At 40.2% G+C, this 15,564-nt stretch overlaps 2 protein-coding genes across 25 annotated transcripts in view; both read left to right on the top strand.

Annotated features, from left to right (window-relative positions):
- LOC124188063 (tubulin monoglutamylase TTLL4-like) overlaps window positions 1-15,564 on the top strand; it is a 193,458-nt gene that overhangs the window by 60,505 nt on the left and 117,389 nt on the right. For 2 of the 24 annotated variants that reach the window (XM_046580384.1, XM_046580383.1), the window contains one exon: window positions 4,868-6,806. The exons of 17 other annotated variants lie outside the window; for them this stretch is intronic. In XM_046580384.1, the coding sequence (XP_046436340.1) occupies window positions 4,884-6,311 (1,428 nt within the window). In that variant the 5' untranslated portion in view covers window positions 4,868-4,883 and the 3' untranslated portion in view covers window positions 6,312-6,806. Of the gene's footprint in view, window positions 1-517; window positions 898-1,151; window positions 1,473-1,571; window positions 3,196-4,867; window positions 6,807-15,564 lie in introns of those variants that run through there. 5 more of the 24 variants (XM_046580390.1, XM_046580389.1, XM_046580385.1 and 2 more) reach the window with 4 other exon arrangements.
- On the top strand, window positions 11,281-13,653 carry LOC124188067. The gene is made up of 3 exons (XM_046580401.1): window positions 11,281-11,556; window positions 11,976-13,416; window positions 13,507-13,653. Exons 2-3 carry the CDS (start codon window positions 11,993-11,995, stop codon window positions 13,562-13,564), a joined length of 1,482 nt encoding a protein of 493 aa, XP_046436357.1. The 5' UTR covers window positions 11,281-11,556; window positions 11,976-11,992; the 3' UTR covers window positions 13,565-13,653.

The following is a 15,564-nucleotide window of genomic DNA, read 5'->3' as shown; positions in this document are numbered from 1 at the left end:
AAAATTAAAAGCCTCTGTTCTCTTGTTATTGTAGATCTTTCCGATGGATTTTCAGTTTTAGATAATAAAAAATTAAAGTTCTGGAAGTTCACTCCAGCAATATCTAATAAATCTTCATCGGTCTTAATAGATGGAAAACCACAGAAACTACGCTGTTTCCTATTTTGAACTATTTTATGTGATGCAGTTGGAAACTTGTAAAATATACAATCACTAGTTTTACCGTTATTTTTGCAGTCAACAGCACAACAAGTGTAATTCCACAAACCGTCTATTGTTTCTCATACAAAATGCTATCACAACACACGCTGGCTCAACTCACTACTCGCCACCCCGCGCGCTGCGATCGTTTCGCCGCTCCCCTCCAAGCGGCGGCTCACAGCGAATCGCAACGCTTATGTCTGCGCAGCCGCCTTGCGCATGCCCCCACCTATGCCGGCCGGCCCCTCTCCATGGTCCGCGCTCGGCTATAAGTAAAGGGCTGCCAGACCGATAAGACACATTCCGGCGACGCACGAGCACCGAACAACACCAGTCTTTGTTTTAGAACTTTTTCAGAACCAACCTTTCGTCAGAAATTCTCGCTTTCTTCACATCTTCGCTATCCGTATCCCTTATCCGCTTCTATCTCTCCCACACCGTATTCCTATCCCTCCTCCACCCATCCACCTTCCTTTCCTTTCATAAACCCGTCTCTCTTCTCTTCTTCGTTCCTTCCCTATCCTTCCCTTTCTCTTCCTTTACGTCGTTGCCCTTCCGGCAGCAATCGTTTTTTTCCTCCTTTCTTTCCTCCTCTTTTCTAGTTTCTCCCCTTTCAAGTGTACAACAATACTTCATCGGAATAATCGATACGAACCTTATCACGAGAGACAAGCAAGACAACCGAGGCTCATTAACGTAAGGATAATATACATATAAATAATATACATATAATTTACAGGATGTATACAATGTACGTGCCATGTATTCAGCCGGGTTATTTTGAGACACAATACTGGCAAGCGTTAGGATTCGAGACAGAGACGGACATGTGAAAATTGTGTGCGAATGTAAGTACGTGTGTAGGAACGATTCCTAACAGTGAGTGGATTGAGACTGTGTCGAGTGCGAGACGATATTTTGAGACTTGAACTGTCGCGTTCGCTAATTTACCAAACATATTGCATTCCTCTGAAGAAAATTCCCATTCTCATTTCAATGATAAACTGTGGCTTAATCGTTGCATTTTCACTTAATTACGGTTACTGGGTGCTGAATTGACGGAGGAAAGCGCTGCTGGCAATTTGCCATGCGGCAGCTGCCACACTTCGAGACTTGGATTAGTCGATCTGGCACCGTTTGAAGGATAGCTCGATGACTCACGAAGTCCGTGGACTCGGCTAACTGGTCATAGCGCTAATTGCTCGCAGGCCATTAAGTCCGAGCGTGTGAGCTCAGCGTTTAGAAATCACCGGATATCAGCTAAGCCGCAAGTGGGCGTATTTTAATAATTCTTGAACGAGTTACAGCTAAGAGCCAAAACACAGAGACCTGACGTAAATAACAGACAGTAAAATTTGTCTTTTTTGCAGAATCGTTATTCGTCGAGATGCCTAAGTTGCGACAGCCGGCCACATTGCAGAAAATGGCGCTCGACGCCATCTTTCAATACGTCGTTCTCTGGTGCAATCGAACCAGCGTCGAAGGATCCCTGGACGAGCTGACTCACGGCATTTCGGTCATGAAAACGAACGTGATCTGTCGCTTACCCTGGTTTATGGTGGCGGACTTCTCTGCAAGATTTATGGACTTCTTGAGTAGGTTCTACTGCGCTTTCAACTCGCTGATCTACATAGAAGCCACTCTGGAACTGTTCATGGACATAGAAATAGTGGGACTGCAGTTCAGAGGACCGATGGTGGACTTTCTAGACCCCCGAAATGGTTGGCGTCTACGGAGACTGGTGGAACTGGACCTAGACTACGTCTCACACTCGATTTCTATGAATCTGCAAAACTTCTACCTAAACGATCTGACTTGTTTCATGTTTGCAAGGAGATGCACCGACCTTGACCTCAGCGTGATCGGCCGGAACTGCCCCAAACTGCAAGTGATCAGAGTTTCGAAATCGCGGCGTGTCACGGACAAAGGGCTTGCCAGCCTCAGCCAGTGCTCTGACCTTCGATTCATCGATGTTCATAAGTGCTCGGTAACGCACAGCGGCTTAAATCGCATGCTGTTGGTGCACAAGAAACTGGAAAAGATCACCGACGTTGCTTTTGATACCATGTGCCATTTGGACTGGTCAGTGTGCCCCTCGATCAACCATTTCGCTACCAACGATAGAGTCTCAGCTAAGCACCTTCGTAAAATTGTCACCAAGTTTCCTAATATCACCTATTTGTACATGCATGGCAAAATCACGGAAAATTTATACATTCTCCAGAACCTCAACGAACTTACCGGGCTTGATCTCAAATTCTCGTTGAAACAGTTTGACAATGAAGTTAGAATGTTGTGGACCAATATCATGGGACTCTTGCGGTTCATTGGGGCGAATCTGACTACTCTAAAACTTGGTTCATGTGACACCACGAATAGTGGTGTAGGAATTGTGATGGGGCAAGACAAGATCGATTACATATTCAATACATGTCCCAATTTAGAATGCTTCAAATTTGTTCACAAAGAAAAGCTTATCGTCATTCCATCTTTTGCAAAGTTGAAAGTACTGACACCGCAATGCTCCTTTAATTATGACGATTATCCTCTGGAAATATTATGTATTCCGACGATAAAGTTTAACAAGTTGCCGAACCTTGAAAGTCTCTCGCTTTACCATTATGATGTTAGTTGTAAGACTGTCCGATCGATAATGCTGGATAATGACAAGTTTCCAAAATTGTCCGTCATCAAAGATGTCCGCCTGAGGTACGAATGTTTGGAAGAACTTCGACGGATTGCTAGAATGAAAAATTTAAAATTTGAGATTATAAACGGATATTAAGAACGTCGTCGTGTCCATTTCCGTAGATTAATGATTATTTATTGCTATGAAATGTTCCTGTAAAATAAAACGTATTTTATCAATCTAAGTATTAATTATCGTTGATGTTATCGATTAATATTTAACAAATTTTTTATTTCTTTGATTTTTCGAATATTTCAATTTAGTTGACGTTATTCCGAAATTCAAAGTTAAATTATCGACTGATCTGTGTTCACTCTAAAATACATATTTTCTAAGTTTTATATTTAATTAAATGTGATAAATAAATTTTAAAATGAAAGATCGTTAGTTTTTCACGCAAATCTCCCTGTAATATACATTCTGTGCAATCATTCAATCCTCTTACGTGTCCAGTTTCGTTCGCTCCAATTTCAAGAAAAAGAAGTAATGGGAGAAACACACCATGAGAAACTAGGTAAGTCTACACAGACAATTACGTAAACTCACGATGTCCTGTAACGTGGCATTTCAGGTGTCCATGACAAACGGCTCCCCGAATGTCAATGCCGAAAGCTGGAAAAGCGACGTCTTCATCAGCCAACGAACGTTCCGCGACAATGACATCGATAATTGCGATACGCCAGAATTCAAGAATTTCGGGATCAAAGCGCCAATAAAAACCGAGCAATGTCGCGAATATTAGCACACATGATTCGAATTCTCAACTTCGCGCAGCGGAGTTCAAGATTTGGTTACTTGGGAGATTGTAGAGCGAGAAGCTAAAAATTTGAATCCATATCTTGGAATAGAGAAATGTTGGAGACAATCGTCCGATGAGAAAAATACGGAAGCAGATATCAGACAACGGTTTAGGCAGCTTTTTGGTGTGGCTGCGAAGCGGTGTGCGACAATTTAATTTCCTGGCATGGAATTTCGAGTCAATAGCGTACCGGCGTGCCAAAGAACTGTAAACCATTCCTGAGTTCAAATATCGAAACGTGGTTCAATCAATTCTCATTACAGAAAATTGTAGAGTCGAGTCACGGATGCAGGTTGAATCAATTTCTTGGTATCTCGTCTACTTGGGCTTTGAATCGCTTCGTTACATTTCTCCCTCGATGCGTGAATTTCGTACAATTTATTATATTTTACTAAATACTTTCTTCCGTATCTTGATCCGAAAAGTTGTATAAAATCGCGTAGTTCAAAGAGAATGGTAATCTCACCTTATCTAACTCGATCTAACCAGGGTCTCGATATTGAATGGCAAAAGAAAAGTCCTGACATAATCCGAAATGATTACCATCTTGATGTCGAAACGCTGCAGGCTGTTTGGTTCGTTCATGTGTCGTTAACTTATAAATAATAGTAATAAGCCTGATCTTCCGCCGTCCCCAATTCCATGCATTATAGTTTCATAAGCTATAGGTTACGGGGACAATGGAAGTAAGCAAAGATCAATCATGAAATACATAATCAACCACCTCGTTGTGATTTGATTTACTCATCATTCGTTAGATTTTATTCCTCTAAAGATGGTTCACGATATCGTTTCGGTGATAAACTGCGGCTTCAGCGTCGGAATGTCAATTAATTACGGCAACTGGACACCGAATTGACCGAGGAAATCGCTACTAGCTATTTGCCATGCTGTAGCTGCCAAACTCCGAGACTTGCACTAACCCATGTGGAATCGTTTGAAGGCTATCTCGATCACTCGCGAGTTCCACGGAGTTCCATAGTGTTCCACTCTATCAGAGTGCTAATTGTCCGTAGGCCATTATGTCGTATGACTGCAATCACGGCTTTTAGAGTCTACCGGATATCCGGTACGCCGCAAGTGCGCGTACTCTATCAATCACTGAGAGAATCGCCTCGAAGAATCGAAACACAGAGACAAGATGAGAATAACAGAGGGTGAAATTTGTGTGCTTACAGAGTCGCATACGCGGAGATGCCCAAGGTACGACAGCCGGCCGTGTTACAAAAAATGGCGCTTGACGTCATCTTTGAATACGTCGTCCTCTGCTGCGACCGAACCAGTATCGAAGGCTCCCTGGACGAGCTGAATCAGGTCATTTCGGCCATCAAACTGGACGTGATCAGTTGCATACCGTGGTTCTCGGTGGCAGACTTCTCGGCCCGGTTTCTGGAGCGGTTTTACTCAGATTCCCGGCCGGCGTCGCATCTAAAAGCCGCCCTGGAAGTCGTCATGGACACAGAAATAGTGGGACTGCAGTGCAGAGGGCCGATCCTGGCCTACCTGGACCCCCAAGATGGTTCGCGCCTAAGGAGACTGGCGGAACTGGACCTGGATTACATCCTACACTCTCTTCCCATAAACCTGCACAACTTCTACCTGAACGATCTGACGAGTTTTGTGTTCGCCGAGAGATGCACTGACCTTGACCTGAGCGTGGTTGGCCGGAACTGCCCCAAGCTGCAAATTGTCAGAGTTCCGGAGTCGCGGCATGTCACGGACGAAGGGCTTTCCAACCTCAGCCAGTGCTCTGACCTTCGATTCATCGACGTTTACAGGTGCTCGGTAACGCACAGCGGTATAAACCGCATGCTTGCGGTGCACAAGAAACTGGACAGGATCTCCAACGTTTCCGCAGAGACCTTGTTCCACTTGGACTCGTCGGTGTGCCCTTCGATCAGCCACTTCAGTTCCATACCTGACACCCCAATCTCTTCTGCAACCCTTCGTAAAATCGTCACTAAGTTTCCAAATATCACCTATTTACACGTGCATGGCGTTTTCACGGAAGAGTTCTCCATACTCAAACCCCTCAACAAACTTACCGGACTTGACTTCACATTCTCGTCGGACATGTATTACGATGAGATCGAAATTGCGTGGGTCAATATCAAGGAATTCTTGCTGTTCGTTGGGGCGAATCTGACTACCTTGAAGCTCGCTTGTTGGGAGCAGGGATTTCTATGGCGACAGGAAGACGTCGATTTTATATTCGATTCATGTCCCAACTTGGAATGTTTGAAGTTCGATCACGGGGACGGGCTTGTCGTCATTCCGTCCTTTCAGAGGTTGAAAGTATTGATACCGCATATTGCCATTGAGTTCGAGTCCATTGAACTATTGCGCGACCCGATGATAGAGTTCGAAAAATTGCCGAGCCTAGAGACTCTCTCGCTTCACAATTATGACGTCAGTTTTCAGACAATCCAATCGATAATGCTGGATAATGACAGGTTTCCAAAATTGTCCGTTATCGAAACGATCTGCATGAAGGACGAAGACTTGGAAGAAATTCGTCGGATTGCTAGAACGAAGAATTTAGATTTTGAGATTAAAAATGACCCGTGCTCTAACTGGTACAATAATTACCGTTTCAACACTTCGTCGCCTCCGTCACCATAAATAAGTTATTATTTATCGTCATAGAATTTCCCCGCAAACTAAAATGCATTTTGTTAATCTGAAGCGACGTCGTTGACCTTCTAGATTATTTTACAACGAATTTCCAATTCGTCTTATCTGTTTTACTGCTTGAACTTACAAGGGGAACCCGCAACATGTTAATAACGGATTTCGACGGGTCTCAGGTATATTGACGGAAAACCCTTCCCGAGTGACCAGGCTATTGGCATTTTGCCCGACGACGCTTAGTTTCGGAGAAATTTTCGGAAGACCCGCTTATGCAGCCCCCTTCAATATACCTGCGACCCATCAAAATCCGTTATTAACATTTGTTAGTATAACTTATTCTGAGTTATTCAGAGTTGCGCTATCGAGTGATCTGCATTTATTCTACACATACGCATTTCTCCATCTCTTTGTTTGGTTCAATGTTGTCGACAAATTTTAAGAAATAAACGTACGTAGTTTTTCACGCAAATTTCACGATAATGTACACTTCCTATGTAGTCATTATATCCTCCAACCTGTTCAGTTTCCCTCGGTTCAATGTTTCTGAGAATAAGTCATAAAAGAAACGCCTTGCAAAACCAGGTAAGTCCGTGCAAACAATTCTGTAAGCTTGTGACCCCCTGCTGTAACGTGACATTTTAGGTAACCGTTACAAACGGCTCCCCGAACCCTGGACGGAAACATAACAGTATGGAATCTGGGATGATAATTAGGTTAAGAATTTAGAAAAAGAGCCCCAGGACAAGGGTCACACATTCAAAACTATTCCGAGAAGAAACACCGTACAGCCTGTGTCGAATAAGATTTATGACAGAGCTTTTGTTTACGTTACTTTCAAAGTCAACAACAAACGAAATAATGCAATAATTAAGTTCCCCCTTCCCCGCCCTTCGTAAGGATCAAATTTGCAGAGAATAACATTTCCTTTAAGTCTAGTCGTTACCATTTTTACTCTCTAGTTGAAAATGAACGAGTGATTTAATAATTAAGAAAATTCACGCTCAAATTCGATATGACAACTGAAGGACGAGGGGTGGATTTCCGGAAAATCTGGATTTAAACTACCAATGAACCCCCCCCTCCCCCTCTCCCGATGATTCATGTAAGAAAATTGCCGTTTCAAGTTAATGGATTGAAAATTCTAAAGTGACTGGGCTACATTTCTTCAAGATGAAAGTATGTTTTAACCCTAGAACGCTAGTACCGGGTGCACGTTAGAATAGTGGGCTTATCAAAAAAGATATTTATTTTAAGAAATGAATGATGAAAATTTGTGAAAAAATAAAATTCGTATCATAGTAAAAATATGATGTATTTTTATTGTTGTAACAGAATATTCTCAAGATTTGCATTATAAAATACTATTAAAACATAATGATTTGTGAAAGAAAAAAAATGTATAAAAATGTGTTCCACGATATTACGCGCTTGCAGAATGGTTGCAAATCGTAAAGCTGTGTTCGTTGCAAATAAGGCGTTTACACGATGCACATACTTTTCTGCATTTTCTGTCCTATCTCCTGGTACAATTTGCACCGAGCTGGGCAAGTGGCAGTTCAATTTTTTGCAGAGGATATCTCGATTGAACATCGAATTTTGTTTTTTATCTGTTAAAGCGCATGCAGAACCTTTCTCGTCGCTTGGAATTTTTTCATAGTCTCTCTGTTGTCTGATTCGTTATTTTGCAATAATTCCTCGCGTATATGTCGAGACCGTAAATTATACGCCATCCATAAATAAAGACTGTATCGCCAGTTTCGTCTGAGACAGAATAGACTATATACGTATCTCGTTATTCGCCATACGACTATATCACGAATATGTAAATAAAATGTTACATATTGTCAAAAATAAACACAGACCTGGTGTAACGTAATAAACTAACCTTATTCTTTAATTTAAAGTTAAAAGAAAAAAACAGCAGAAACAAATCTCTGGGGTCCGAAAAAAACCACTCAACTTTTAACGACTGTCGATTTCTTTAGATTTAGATACTTTAAATTAACAAAGAAAAGGCTTCGGGTTCGTTTGTAACCCAGGATGTCAAAGAAGGAATATTTTTTATGATTAGAAAATAACCTTGCGAAAAAAAATTACATAAAATTTATAACTACCGAACGGATCATATATGTATATTATCTTATAGTTCCGATCATTTTACTCGTAGTATATTTCTACCACGTGAAAATGACGTCGCCGCATGGTTTTTTTTTTTTTCTTTTCTTTATCCCCGTGTTAGCGATTAGGATTTCTCGTCTACTTGGGCTTTGAATCGCTTCATCGGATTTTTCCACCGAAGCGTGAATCTTAAACTCGCCAAATATTTTCCATCACCAGCGCCGAGGGTTTTTAAAACCGTGAAACTCAAAGACCGAGGAAATCTGGGCTTACCTGGTATTACCGCACCTATTTAAACCGAATACTAACAATTTGGATCAACGAGCTTGTAAAAACGGCCAAACTAACGCCGGATAATCTCCTGGTTGTTGGAATCTTACACATCGTCGATTCTAGTTTCATTTTTGGTATAACATTATCGGATGTAAAGGGCACTCATTGCGCTGGAAACGAAGTATTTTAATCACTGATTTGACCGTTTATTAATTATCTGTTCAAAAAATGTCTTATATTCGTGTAATGATATCTTATAGAATTTATGGTCTGACATTCTTCCTTAAATCGACAAGACGACGTAAATAAAATGAGAAAATTAATGCCGGAAAATTTTCTGATGTAATGAATAGAATGGCGAATTTTAATACTTCAATCAAGGTAACTTTTTCGTCGGCTTTGATAGAAACGAGACACAGACACAAAAAATATGTATCGAAGGACCTTTCACGTAGATTATAAATAATAATACGTCGAAAAACGAAGTTAGGCTTGTAAGAATGAATAGTATGTATACGGTATATGCACGATTTCAATTGCAAAGAATGAATATTAGTTATTCATTTGACACTGGTCTCTCTGAAGTGATGAAAAACGAATCACTATTATTTGAAGAAGCTTCCCTTTTTTTCATAAGTTTTCAAAGAAATCACGGAAGACATTTTTCACGACTTCACGATTAACGAAGGTGAAGATAACAGCGAAGCGCGTCTATAATTATTGTCTTGTTTTTAATCATTGCGAAATGAAATCGAACAAATCTATCAGACTTTTATAAACACTTAAGAGTAATTTGAAATGAGAAGTCTGTATCTAGATTTTAATTTATAATTTAAGTAATTTTTGATCTTGCGTTTCTAAGAAAATCTTCGTAGCTTAAGAATGTGTAAATTTGACAATTAGTTGACAAACTATCTTATCTTTAACTTAAGCAGGCTAAAAATGATTGAACTGCACGATTGAAGAGTTCAACTCGACAAGTCTTAATTTATCTCAATTCTGCGGATATACCTACCTATTGTTGAAAATTACGAACTAGAGGAAGATTGTTTTCATCTAAGAACGGCTGGGCTTATTTGTTATGACGGGAAATTTGTTGACGTTGAAAAATATATGAAAACCGTAACGCAATTAATTGTTGCATGAAACCGTCCCTTGGTTTCTCTTGTAATAACGGACTTCAGCGAGAATATTATAATTAAAGCACCGAACTTTGCCCGGGATGGTAAAAATATTGGTGTTGACGTTTTGTTGGGAGTTGGAAGACTCGTCCAATTGTCTCGACGAAATAATCTCGGTAATGTTGATACGAATCGATGCGGTTACTTAACCAGTAATCTCTTGCCAACACTGCATTTCGTGTTACGTGAAGATAAAATTTTTAAAACCAACATTAGCCTGTCAACAAATATTTCAATTTTGTTTGTATACGACGTTCTTTTATTTTACGAGTTCTTAACGAAATTGGTTTATATATTACCAAACATAGTTTTATCAAAAAGTGTATTACTATAATGTTATAAAACTCCTTTACAACATTATTCATCTTATTGTTTCAGTCGTTTCGTTCAGAGCATAATTCTGCCATGTAAAAATGTCGTCAATAGCATATCGCTTTTGTCGCATCTTTTTTCTCACTTGAACAAAACTATTATTTCCTCGTCAACTTGGGCCTTGAATCACTTCATTGGATTTCCTCATCGAAGCGTGAATTTTAAACTAGCCACATAATTTCTCATTGCTAGCGCCGAGAGTTTGTGAGCCCGTGAAAGTTAAAGACCGTAAAATTCTGTGTTGATCTGACATAACCTTACCTATATTAATTCAATACAAACAAGCCGTATCAACCAATTATAGTAAAAAACACTGGAACTTCCGCTAAACAGTGTCTAGGTTACCGTAACCTTCCGCATCATCGATTATCGCAGTCTCATTGTTGGTATATATTTTATGCGAGTAAATGGTAATAATAATAGCAGAAATGAATGATTCGTCAATGATTTAATACGTTGAAACAATTTTCTTTATTCGGAAATGTCAACCTTCAGTTCAACGTCAAGTGCCTTTTGTATCGATGTTTCCCAATATTGTTATGGGAAAGATAATAATAAACCATCTAAGACATCTTTTTCTTCAAATCTACTAATAAAAATAAAATCAACTGCGAAAATTGATGTTGCGGAAACGCGTGATATTTTCAAATGGAACAAAGAATACTTCAAATTCAATCAAGTTATCGTATCTAGCTGAAATTATATTCCGATTTCCAGTCGAAGATTCTAATGCATGGACGAATAGCGTAAAGTTACACCAAAGGCGCTGGGTTTCAAGTTCATCCAAGGTTTCCGAGATCTTAACCTTGCCGCAAAACTGCGACTCTTGCATAACGCAACGCGGAACTCGGAGTTGTGGGCATTTTTCCACACGGACTTTCTACGAGCTGCGCGCTGCGCTGAGAAACTCGCCTTGTATACACAACTCATCTACTGCGCAAGCGCGCTCGCAACGTGCTCTGTAACTGTACCTTCAGCAGATCTATCACGCTGTTTCGAGTAGTAGTATACTTCGTTTGGAGTCAGCAGCATAACGGGCTTCCCAACATTTTGAGGAGTCTGGCGAATTCGGGCGAAACTCGCTCTGGCAACCATTTGTATCGAACTTTAAGATGTCATTGTTTCGAACCAACAATTGTCTGCCACGGTGATATGTGATCGGTGAAGCGGTAAAAGAGTGTCTGCGTTTCTAGTGAACGGATGTTCAGTCATCACGCATTTGGAAAACATTTTTTGCAAAGTAGTAACGTTAGGTGGAAGAAGCGAGAAGTCGTTGATAGCAACTACTACAGGTTAGTGTTCATTTATCGTTCTTTAACCAAAGTCCGTCACGATGGAAAAAAACTGTACTGTCATCACTCGATCCTTTTGCAACACTTTGGAGTGTAAATTTTTTGGACGGATGAAATGGATCCTCCGATTTTTATCCACTTTCTTCCGGCCCCGTAGCTGTGCTCGTAGAGTTCATAATTCATTTCGTCCTTCCTGATACGTACATGGTTTATTCTGAACGGGTTTATCATCACTACATTTTCGATGAAAATTTGATGCGACACTACTTGCTTACAGTACTTGACTCACAATTAAATTGCGCTGGATGCTTCTTGATCTGTTACATTGGGATTGATCTCTTTCTCCTACTCCGAACAAGTTGCAGGAGCGAAGGTTTTCCACATTTTTATAATTTGAACGAATTTCTTTTGAATTGCAGTAGGCTCAAGCGTCAAGATGCCCAAACGCAAGGAGCCAGCTCTTCTGCAGGATCTGGCGTTCGATTCAATGGTATCTCATTGCGTGGATTATTGCCAGAAGACCAGCTGCCATCTAGATTCAAAAAAACTCCGTAAATGCATTGCCAAGATAAAATCGCAGCTGTTTCCTCTGCTGCCGCCAAACCTTTCTCTGGTCGAGGATTTCTGTATAAAATTTTTCGAAGTGTTTAAACTCACTTGCTGGGAAAGATCGGCGATGCATCGGGAGAGCTATATCGCAAAAGCATTGGAAATCATGATGGACGTGAAAATTCCTAATCTGCGATGTAGCCACGCATACCTAAATTACTTGGACTGCAATGATTTTCACCGATTCCGGGGATTAGAGTCATTGGAAATCGAGACCTTTCCTTCGTACGACGTGTCTGGAATACTGGAATATTTTTGCTTGGAAAATCTCCGTGAACTCTACCTTCCACAGCAGTGCAACAACAATGACCTTGCCATAATTGGCTCGTGTTGTCCGCTGTTACAGGTGCTCGATGTGAGCAACTCGCCCGATGTTGACGACTACGGATTGCAAGCCCTGCAGCCATGCTCAGATTTACGAGTCCTTGATTTTTGTTTCTGGAGAGTGTCAAATGTTGGCGTGAATGATCTGCTGTCGGCACATCCGAAGCTCGAGGAGTTGAATGCGCGCAAAACTGTCCGCCTACGCATGTGTGTGGGGTTGGACTTCGACTTGTTGTCGCGTCCACTGACGATGGTGTGTCCATCTATGAAACGCTATTGCGTCAGATTCAAGCCAGTAACGAACGAAATTTTACACGCTCTCATTACTCTTTTCCCCAATTTGACATATCTCAGGATTTTCGGTCAAGTCGAAGGCGATTTGCGCCTCTTACAGAAACTCAAAATGCTCAATGCGCTTGATTTCAGTGGGGGTGTGAGCCATCCCAGTACAAACAATCTCAGGGAACTGTTGACGATCATAGGTGCAAATATTTCTTCGCTAGACATGAAGAACTTGTATTGTGTTGGCGTGTTTTTGACGCAGGACGACATGAACTTTCTTTACGAATCTTGCAAAAATGTTGAATATCTGACGTTCGTTTACGAACGCAGCAGTTGTGGGGATAAATTAGTAGTGCCACCTTTCCCGAAGTTGAAAGAACTCGATGTAGAGGCAAAAAGATTCAACAATAACCGATTTCCCAGTCACGCCGAAATAGAATTTGGTGTATTGAACCAGCTTGAAACTCTAAGGTTCGAAAACTTTGGGCCGATTGCGAAAATAACGGAATCTATCATGTTCGATCACGTGAGATTTCCAAATTTGAAGAAGGTTCTATGCGAGGAAGCCGACGAAGAGGGCATGAGGAAGATAAACAAAATCGCAAAAGATAACAACCTTGATTTCACAATGGAGTGTCAGCCTTGGTAATTACGAATCAGTTTTATTACGTACTTGATATTGCGTCGGAAATTTTCCATCAGAAATATTCTTTTACGCTCGTGTATTCCTTCCAGGCCGAGCGCGTATTGGGACAGATTGGGATTTATGAGCACCGGGTGGATACTGCATTAGTTCGACGTTTCGTTATTGGAATGAATCAACATGTGGAGAAATCAGTTTTGTAAAAAATAAAACTTAATAAAGTACTGGTTTTGTCAAAACATGCGTTTATTCGTGTACAATATTCGAATGTCTTCTCTAGTTTGTATTTGACTTTGCAGCCTGAAGTAACGTCATCGATAATACCGTTGAGTTTTACAAGTTTTATTCTTTGAAAGTGCCTACCGCACATTTTTCACGACATTATATTTACGAAATCATACCAGAAATTGGCTGCGAATGTATCCGAATTCTAAACACGAGCGACCTCCAAAGCGCCCACAGATAGGTAACCAAATCTCTATTTTAGTTTAATACTGCAATTCCTCAAACTACATCCCTATTTGACTTGGCAGTTAACGCTCATTTCATCAGTCGGGCAGATTAGAATTTTCAGAAGCAGCAGTACGTACCTATTTTCAAATGTAGAAGCTTTCGTTGTTTGCAACTCGCTGATGTCGGAAAGATTTTTAGTTCTAGTCAAGAGCCGGGCACCTTCACTCGAAACTTCCGTTACGCGTAAGAGATAATTTATTCCGTGGATTAACGTTTCGGTGAATCATATGTCGTACGTCGATATCGAAAATCGGAAAGCGTAGGTCTTGGGAAATGAATCGGCTGACGTGAACATCCCAATTCCAGAAATTTATTCTATTTTAGGATTGGAAAAATCGAAGGATCTTTTGAATGAGAGGAATAAGAAATCGATGTTGTGCACCGATAAATACCGACAAAGGCACTTGGTAAGTGGAGTTAATCAAGGCACGATGCGAACATGATATAATAAAATATAATAATAAATTTCATTTATTCTACAAGACGTTTTTCTAAAAAGGATCACCAAATACGAATAACTCCGAAATCTTCTTGGAAATCTAGGATTTTGAAAAGTTGGATTTATGTTTGGTTTAAACAATATTTTAGGGTCATAAGAACAATATCCAGTCGGTCATGTACTGAAAAAAAATATTTCAAAGGTTCAATTCTCGATTTTTGCACAGCGCCACGAAGCGCGCGCTGAGTGCTCGTAAAATTCTAACCGCCGTTTTCTCGAAACCACTTTTTTCATACTAGGAGGACAGATTATTTGAACAGTGTTGCACGAGTCGATTTGAGATTAGCCTCACAATTAAATTTTCTATGGAAGTACGTAACCGTTTTCTTATTTAATGCAAACTTTTTTTACATGAATAATTTACTACTCATTTTTTGGCCAAAAATCGACTCGTTTTTTTTTCAAAAATGCACCATTTCTACAAAATTTGATTTAAAATAAAACCCTTACGTGCTTCTATCGGCAATAGTACATAGATTATAAATTTTTTGGGCTTTTTGCCCCAGGTCTTATAGTTTTCGCGAAATCCGTCCTCCCGTGAAGGAGATTTAAAAAAAGGTGATTTCAAAGATTAACTCCGTCGTCGCCATTTTTCATCAAAATGATAACGAATCTTTTTTTTCTCACACTTCAATACGCGTTAAACGAACCCTCCGAAAAGAAATCCTATTCCTTTTTCCATACTCCTAAAATAAATCTTCAAAGTTGGGCCTTTTTTCAGCCGTTTGAATGGTGTTACCCCTTAATTATCCTTCCGTATATATCCCACGTCCATTTCTACGAGACAAATTACTTACCATATAAATTATCACGGATCAAAGGTCAGGAATCTGTCGTTAGATTTATTCCGACAAACACAGAAATAGAATTAATCCAATTAATTTTTGCGGTTATCTTGTTGTCTCTTTTCTTGATGTTTGAAATTTGGTGCTTGCAACCAGCCTCACTTCAGAAAACCTGCAGTGATTAAATGCAAAGATTTTCTCGAGCTGTGAAAATAAATACACATTCATTCGTTACACGCTCGTTCATTCAAAAATTGTTATATTTATATGATAATCAGCAGCAAGTCAACGAAATTTGTTGAAAAACGGTTTCCCCAGATTCCGACGATTTGCTTTGATATAATGTACCTACA

Source organism: Neodiprion fabricii, chromosome 1 (assembly GCF_021155785.1).
Source record: "Neodiprion fabricii isolate iyNeoFabr1 chromosome 1, iyNeoFabr1.1, whole genome shotgun sequence".
NCBI lineage: Eukaryota > Metazoa > Arthropoda > Insecta > Hymenoptera > Diprionidae > Neodiprion > Neodiprion fabricii.
Note: the sequence above shows the minus strand (reverse complement) of the source record. Positions and strands in the feature narration are given on the sequence as shown.